The sequence below is a fragment of the Onychomys torridus genome, chromosome 23, assembly GCF_903995425.1.
Source record: "Onychomys torridus chromosome 23, mOncTor1.1, whole genome shotgun sequence".
In the NCBI taxonomy this organism is placed as follows: Eukaryota; Metazoa; Chordata; class Mammalia; order Rodentia; family Cricetidae; genus Onychomys; species Onychomys torridus.
In genome coordinates this window covers 66,841,340-66,850,461 of record NC_050465.1, presented here as the reverse complement: position 1 = coordinate 66,850,461, position 9,122 = coordinate 66,841,340, and the positions used below count along the sequence as shown (strand labels likewise).

The window sequence follows — 9,122 nt, the reverse complement described above, 5'->3', positions numbered from 1 at the left end:
CCATGAGTCAGAAATAAGGTTCCCAGTGTAAATTTATTTAATCCTTCCCATTTTTTCAAGTGCTAAAACAAATGACTTACCAGGCATCTAACTATTAACAAGGTATTATAAAATAAATAACTAGAAAAACCTACTGAGGTCAGGTGGCCAGAAAGGCCCACCCTTGTGGAGATGTTTAGTAGTTACAGATTGCAATTTAGAGAGTAAGATGGGGGCAAGGTTATCACTGTGTCCAGAATTACGCTGTGTGAATTCATGGGGTCAGCTCAAAGATACCCACAAGGCCTTGCGGTTTTCTATAGCTGCAACGAACTTCAGGCAGGCTATCCACACTTACAGGATTCTGACATTACCTCCCTCCTCAGAGTATCTACATTAGAAAACTTTTTTGTGGGCTTTTTTCCCCCAAACTCATTGAGATTCAAGTTTTTGTAAAGCCGTGTTTTCTTCTCGGACCCGAGAGTCAGCCTTTAAAATATAATCATCAAGAACAAGAACCTCATACCCTAACCTCCCAGCTCTGCCCTTAGGAGAAAAGCCTAACTTCTGGAGCCAAGCATTGTTCCAAGATGTAGCTGTTTCATCTTAAAATTAAGATGAAAGCATTTCCTTAAATGACGACTACTTTTTGCACCCCCATCTCCAGACACATAGGCTCACATACATTCACTAGGCCATCCACACATTCCCTAGGACATACACACCCACTAACTACATCATGAACAAGAGCTTTGGTGTACAGATGTTGACTTTTCCACCCAAGAATGTTAATGACATTCTTACTCACCTGGCAGCATATTTCTTGGAAACCCTGGCAGAACCTGCAAGGCCCAAGTAGAACTCCTGGCCCTTCCCTTAACTATTAAAACTACTTCCATGAGTTTAGAAACTGTGTCTTTGTGCTTCTCAATTGCAGGATAAATGTAGGACTTAAGGATTTTGTTAGTGGGGTTTTTGTGGTTGGTTAGACTCAGAGAAACAACATTTTATACCTTTGTGGTACAACAGGAAACATCTCTTTAACTTAAACTGACATTGGCACCCATAGTGACTCATGTGCAGGCAGGTTCTACCATCCAGAGAAAGTTCAGCTAACTTCCACGCAGAGAGGAGGGCAGGGTGTGTCAGGCTGTGCAGGATGGCAGAGGAGCAAAACCAGGCAGATGGGGGAGGTGCAGGCCGGCTCATGAGTGCTGAGGGTTGAAACTAAGGAAATAAAACCCTTTCAACAGCAAAATGTAGCATCTCAGGCAAGATCAGATTGTGCCCAACCCACCAAATACAAGGAGTCACAATCAGAACTGGGTGATGAAAGAGGGTAGGGATAGCTGGGGATAGCTGCCATAATCACCCTAGACTTGATCTTGTTGAAGATGACAATGGTACCTATGGATCTACTTGGAGTCCGTACCTCATATGCTTTCAACAAAATTCCAAGGCCAAGCTGACTTCATTCACTAAAACAGAAAAAGAGAGTTCACTGATTCCCACTCCATCTCAGGATAGGGAAAGAGTGCAAACACTCATACACACATAGTGATACCCATGGTGTGTTTCAGCATGCCAGCCACTGCCTTGAGATGTCCATAAATTGCTCCCAAAATAACTCAGGTTGTCTGGGAGCATTAATAAAGAAGTCTTACCTGTACTGTCCCTCTGTCCTCACAAAACAGGACTAAGGAAGACAAAAGAAATTTCTGTGGTCAAAGAATTTACATTAGGAATTGAAGATCTTGTATCAGAATGTGGTCTTGGATTGTGGAGGTGGCTCAGTCATAAAATGCTTAGTGAGAAAGGATAAGGACCTGAGTTCACACCCTCAGCACCCACATCAAAGTTGGGCCCTTGATTACCCATAGGCCCTTTGCTGTGCGGCTCAGACAGTAGATTCTCAGTGCTTACCTGGTCAGTCAGTCTAGCCCAAACTATGAACTCAGACCAACCAATGAGAGACCTTGCCTCAAAAATATGGTGGAATATTAAAGAATATGACACCCAAAGTTGACTTCTGGCCTCCAAAAGCCCAGGCATAAAATAATTAAAAACTGAAAATAAATCAGTTAAAATGTGGTCATAATAGACAGTAGAAGAGAATTTATGAACAGATATAAGTGTATGATCAGCCTCCCTCTGCTCTCCTTGGCCTCTTAGCCTCAGGATCCTGTCCTGCCTGGATGCCTCAAGTACTCACACATCAGGTGAGCAACTTTGTCTTTCCTGAATTATGGGAATTCTATCTTTCCTGAATTATGGGCTGCAAAGCACTAAACTCATTGTGGCCTGGTCCTAATGTATCTCACTCTAACTCATCTCCCACACCTGGAGATGAAGTAGAGTTCAACTCCTCACATCACTGTAACAAACTACTGTTTTTCATCCTACAAAGGAGAAAATAGAAATATAAAATACAAAATGATGTTCTTGGGGCAGCCTTTCAAACCTGTGAACAGCAAGTTCATATGTCCTATGAAAAAGCCATGCTAATCATAAGAGGAATGGAGACCAGTGCCCCACTTTAGACGATGCACAGCATTATCCATAAACTCAGCATTGTGCCAGAGTCCTTTAAAAACACTGGGTGCATGCTTTCATTGAGTCCAAACCATAGTATGGAAAACAAACTTGTAAAACTGCCTATCTTGGTGGGTGTTGAGGCATCCTCTCATGTTATCACTGGAGGTCTGAAGACTTGATGGAGTTCATCACTCTATACACTATGTCACCACCACTGCTTAGCCCTAAGAATGAGCATGAGCTTATGAATTGCACATACAAATAGAAAGTAAGTTAAGAGAGAGATTCTAGGTTTTTTTTTAATAAAAAGCCAGATACCAAAACGTATATTCTGTAGTTTCATGAGTATGAAATCAAGAAGAGGCTATCTACTGTGAAACAAACCCAGACATCTGTTACCTTTGAGCTGCAGGTAGAAGAGGCTGTGAGGACACATTCCTAGGTGCTAAAAATATGTACTGTCTCTAAGTTAGCAAAGTTGCTAACAGGTATTTACCAATGTGAAAGAAAATTCATCAAGCTATATATGTAAGATGTACATATTTTAGTGCATGTAAATTATATCTCACATGAAAATTAAGTAGAAAAATGTACATTCCAAAATGAAAAACAAAAAGACCTGTAAACTAAGAATCATATCAATGATCTAAAATCATGATTAGCCCCAATAAACTAATGCATTGAATATTCATGATACATAGTAAGGTCCTCTGTGCTTGGAGGCCAAGTTCAACTATGATTCCAACATGATTTCTAAAATTGCCTGCTCGATTAATATATCCACAAGCACATACCCATGCATTGGTCACCTTTGTTTTTTCATTGTTGGCTACTAAACTGGCACCTGTCCTGGAGACATCAGCCTCTGCAGACTTACCTAGCAGTTATTAGAATGCTTTATTCCCAAAGCTTCAGACATGTTCAGAATATTAATAAAATATATTCCTTTTCTGACTCTACAAGGTTTACCTAGTGACCCCTCCTATATGTCAGCCAAATTTCCCATGCCCTGACAATAGTTCTCTTCATCTGTGCAGTTCCGAGAAAGGGTGATGCTTACGAGTGGACCAGAGGTAGTTAAGCTATCTCAATATTCACCAGCCTTTCTCTTCTCTACCTTTCCCTCCGCCTTGACTTTAGTTGAGGTCTCATTACCTCTCACTCTTTGGAACAGCTGTAGTTCCCATTTGCCTCACCTCTCTCTCCTCCATTACCAGAGACCCCACCTGCCTTGGCCTTTCTAGTGGTTCTGTGGCAACCCCACGGTCAAGCCCAAACCACTCTACTCAGTAAAGGTAACCATTTCACTGAATCTGCTGTCTCACACCCCTGTCACTTCCTGTATGCATTCTGCTTCATCCAGTATTGCTCCATGGGTGCATGACTATGATTGACACTTCAGGTGGGACAATTCCTCATTGTGCAGAAGTATTCTGTACATTCCAGTAGGTTTAGCATCCCTGGCTCCTGCCCACTGAATGCCTGTGGTACCCACCTTCAGATATTGTGACAACTAAAACATGCCCCAGATGTTTCCAAACACTCTGAGCTGCCCCCTTTCTGACTGACTACCTCCTACTGGTGCTTCATGCCTCACCTCAAGTGCTGAGCTGAGCCACATGGAAATGCTTTGGTTATAGTGCAAGAACATGGTATTCACTACTTAATATGGCTAACCTAAATAGTCTGTTCTCCTGGAAGGCTTCCCTAGTGAAGTACAGGTATACCCCCATGACTGTCTATATTAAAGTGCTTGCTACCAGGTACTGTAATAGCCAGGCTACTTATCACCCCTTCCTCTTACCACATGGATGAACCCTAATTAACTATGAGCACATTACCAACTCTTACATCATTTCATCTCTCTAGCACTTGTGTTTGGTGCATAAGGAGACTAACCCTGGTCTAGCTGAACCAATGAACAGGATGTTAGGCATACTTTCCCTGATGACTCAAGATTACTATTCCTGGGCATGGAGATGTCTGCAGGGCATACTGAAGCCACTATTCTTTATAGCTTGTTGTCAGAAGACCTGACTCTGGCCTGCATTATAGGGGTGTGTGTGTGTGTGTGAGTGTGTGTGTGTGTGTGTGTGTGTGTGTGTGTGTGTGTGTGTTATGAACTTTGCTTTATTACATCACCATGACTGACTCCAGTGGTCCTTAGTGCTCTTTAGAAACAGAACCAGGCCATCTGGAGGGGTATGGAAGCACACTGGTGAGCCTGCAGAATGATGCCGTTCTTTGAGAGTCCTATTGCTAGATTCTCTCTAGTTTTAACCATCTCAAGTCTTCCCTCTGGCTACTAAGGCTTTGGGGTTCTAAGACCTTTGTAAGTAGTTATTTTCCTTTGGAAGACTGCTTACAGGTAGCTCAGGACTTAAAAGTATAGAAAGGTTCCTAGCTGAGATGAAGAGCTGCTGGTAGAAGGATTAGCAAAGTGACTTCCCCAGGTGTTTTCTAAATGGTTGCTGTTTCTATATAGCCACCAAGTGTATGGTTCTACTTATTTATGTTAAAATTCTTATATTAATAAACACTGGACTATACATCTCAAATACAGGACCATTCTAATTTTGGAAGAATGACTGCCAATTACAAAAGTGAAACCTTTCTGTTGTAATCTATACAAAAGCCAGGCCATGAAGAGCAGAAGCAAAGGGGGAAACCAGGCAAAATTAAATGAAGATACATTCTTTTTCAGAAAAATTCATGTGTGTTGTACCATTAAATATCCTTAATATAAGTCTCAATAAATAATATGTGATTCCATCAACAAGTAACTTTTCAGTCTTTTTATTTTCAATATATAATCATAATTACTTTCTACTTGGTAAGGTAATTACATCAATTTAAGAAACAATTAAATACACAGAAGAAAATTAAATATTTTTTATAATAGCTTATTGCCTACAGTAATGTCCACATAATCTTATTCCCTTAAACATAATATTATACCTTACATTAATGGGAAATTAACATTAAATAACTACACATAGAAAACCTAGATCTATAAATAACATAAAACACAACTGAACTCTAACACGAGCTTAAACAAGACACAGTATGATGCAATATGAATCAACTTCATCTATTGGACAAGTCCAGTGAGACACAAATCAGGTCTGTACAGTGATGTGCAGGTGAAGCCTCCAACCCCAGCTGTGAGCATTTCATCCTTGGACTATGGCCAATTCCATCCAGAAAAACATCAGTTTTTATTCCTTATAACTTTCAGGCTGTAATAAAAGAGGGAAAACGTGTAAACTGCAAATAGAGGAATGGATGGTAGGAATGGCTTTGGTACCCATAAGTTACTTCACACACCTTCACTCTCATCTCAATATGAAGCGCAGCTCAAAGTCCATATGGGGAGCTTGAGTCTGAGAAAGGATGGCCTTGCTCAACATATCTAAGATAGTTCACGACAGGAACAGGCTATGAACACTGGTCTAGGGTTTCTAAGTTCAGTATATATGGTGCAACAGTGTTAGCTACCATCTATCGATTAAATGCTACATTACTGATGTAAACCAGAATCACTGGTCTCTTTTTAATTAAATTTATTTTTTCAGGGTTTAGCAACCAACCAAGCATCAGAAAGTCTATAAATGATAAAAAGAGGAAACATCTCAGCAATGAAAATCAAGTCGCTAATGACTATCAGATGCACAGAGAGATCTGATACATCATGTGTGAAAAAATATTAAGCTAAAATAATAACAAACACAATGACGGCATTGACATATAAGCCTCAAAATGCATTCTATGCTTGCATGGTCTAACCCAAATTCCCCCTACCCAAATCCGATATTTCTAGACTGAAGACTTCCTCCGGGCCTGAGGCCCACCCTCTGTACCCTTCTTCCCCCATCATTTGGGTAGACTGCTTGTCCTTCAGTGATCCATACCTGAGGAGGCGCATGGCCCTTTTCACCCAGGCCTGCTTTGGATCAGCACACACAGCTAGTTTCTTTTTGGTGTAAAAGCTGAAAAATCAAAAATTGAAAATTTTATTTGCTTTCAATAAGCACTTAAACGTGTTTGTTTTTCACAGAACATGCAAGGAGACTTCACATGCTTGTTCATTGTTCCATACACTAAGCATTTGGCTCCAGAGATGAAAGGAAAGAGAAAATGCTCATAATAAATCCTGATGGAAGGGATGGAAGAGACTTCTTTAGACTTTCCCTACAATGTAACAGATGACTACAATAGCAGAAGATGCAGTCCAAGACTTATCATTCAATGTTTGCTGCTGGTGGAGATTTGTAATATGTATGTACATGGTTGGTAGCTTGTATTATTCCAAAATATAACACCCTAAAAGAACTGTGAGTATTTTAAGTGATATTATAATTAGCCCCATTCTCCAGTAGAAAATGCTGAATTCAAAGGTATCTTTCATGTGTCACATTCAACAAGTTTATTCTAGAAAGTGACTCTGCCCTGTGTGGTGTTTACTCCTTCAAAATCTAAAAGCTAAACTTTGGATTTATTCCAGTCCTACTTAAGCTTGAAGTACATATGAAATAAAGCTATTTTGTTCCATGTATTATTTCTGAATAAAATTCCAATAAAGTTTAAAAAATGTTTCTGAAATTACCGTGTATTCCTGGCATAATGGAATTAAAGTTGATGGATAACTTACATGACAGCATTAATGTCACAAGCTTCGTCAGCCAGCTGTTCTGTGAAACCCACAATAGCTTTAGAAGGAATGGCACTCTTTGTGTACCGAAGGCAGCAGTCAAAGTTGCTTGCTGCTAAAAGAAAAAACCAAAGCCTTTGAGTTCACAGGGATGAGTTTCCATGTCTTTGAAACCTAGTTGAAGGTCTTCTAGGTCTAATATAACATAGTTCCCAGATATCATTTTTAAAAATGATATGATGTAATGTTTTGTTCAACTAACACAATATACAAGCCTCTGGCATGTCTCAATCTTTAATAAGAAATCCAAATATTTCATTACAGTTTGCCATAATCACTCAAGAATATGGGTATCCATCCCCACCACCATCCTTCAAAAATAAAAGACCTTTATAGAGAAGCATTTCATATTCAGAATATAGTGTGGGGGAGTCAAATTTTTATGTGCCCTCTGGCCACTGAGTGGGCAGTAGTGAAATTACAAAGAAAATATGATTTTCTAAGAACTACAAAAAAAAAAAAATACATAGGGAAATGTAGCCATTAGGAGTTGTGCCCAAAGCATGCTGAAGCTGTTGTATTGGCTGGTGGAATTTAAATCCCGTTCATGAAGTTCACCATGTGTTTTCAGGCATGCACCTGTTGCAGATAGTGATATAATAAAGCAGTACTTGGACACTCCTCAGAGTTAAAGTGTAACCTGCTGTACGGTACTGGATAAATGTTATCTCAAATAAAGAACAATGTCCTCAGGCCTCACGGGGACACTAAGGTCAAGTGTCACAGTCTGAACCTTAAAGGGAAATTATCAACTTTACTAATATTACTTCGTTGGGAGGTTTAAAAAAAGGGCTGGAAGTGAAATATTCTTCACATTTCTGAATGACCATATGCCCTGAGATTATCACACTCAGAACATCACTCCCAAAAAAGCTACTTAGGCATTATCCTGAAGTTGACGTGTCTCCAGAAGCCCATTCACTCTCCAAATCTGCTAGAATTGACAGCAGAGAAGATCCCTGGTTGCTAGCATCCACTCTTTCCTCCTCCTCTTACCCAGGAGACTCCTCTTACGCAACCAGACCCTCTTATACTCTTCTTAGTGGGCTGCTCTCCACAGGGCATCCCTAGATAAGGCCTAGGGGGAAGGAAAGGCTTTGTCCCTCCTGTACCAGCAGAAGGGACCACACTTACCTTCTGACTGGCTGTGGAGGTGAGCTAGCAGCACCCCTGCCAAAGCAAGGCAGAGTAGGCTTTTGCCACTGCAGAACATTCTCAGCTCCAGGAGTGATCTGCTCAGTGCTGGGTGCTCAGTGCTGGGTACCCAGTGCCCTGTGAGTGTTCTTCTGCTCCAGCACCAGCTCTACTTATAGCAAAATATTGGGAATGTACACAAGAAGGCGTGTTCTTTCTCAGGGGTTTTCCCCCATTGATTAATCTGCCTCCTCCTGTCATCACAAAGAAAACCCACAGGGAAAACTTCCTTCCTTTCCCTAATGTTGGGAAGGTGTGAAGGTCAGGTGGGGGCTGAGGAGGGGAGGGAGGGGAGGTGGAGCACAAGGGAGGGGAGAGTCCTGTTAATTCCTCTGGATGTAGGAAGAAGAAAGGCAACTCAGACTCATGGCCCAGAAATGGCACCTATCCAGGTTTAATTTAATCTCTCTCTCTCTCTCTCTCTCTCTCTCTCTCTCTCTCTCTCTCTCTCTCTCTCTCTCAAAGCCTCTGAATGAAAACATTTCCATACTCCTATTGTTATACCAGTTTCCTGCCCACAGCCAGCGATGGAGGGGGAAGATCAGGCATGCTGCAACACAAGTTTGTGATTACATGATTGATATTTAGCAGTCCCAAAAGATTCTAAATTTCTAGACCAACATCCAGAGCAGATTGTAAAGCGACATGACAGAAGTGTCCCAAACTGTTATGGAAAATACCAGCCTTGCCACCTCCCCTCCAG

General features: G+C 40.9%; 1 protein-coding gene across 1 annotated transcript; it reads right to left on the bottom strand.

Moving 5' to 3' along the window:
- Window positions 1–411: 411 nt before the first annotated feature.
- Ccl20 (C-C motif chemokine ligand 20) lies at window positions 412–8,438 on the bottom strand. Its single transcript, XM_036173021.1, has 4 exons — window positions 8,360–8,438; window positions 7,166–7,280; window positions 6,316–6,503; window positions 412–584 (listed from the first exon to the last, which is right to left on the bottom strand). Exons 1-4 carry the CDS (start codon window positions 8,436–8,438, stop codon window positions 412–414), a joined length of 555 nt encoding a protein of 184 aa, XP_036028914.1.
- Between the last annotated feature and the right edge of the window lie 684 nt (window positions 8,439–9,122).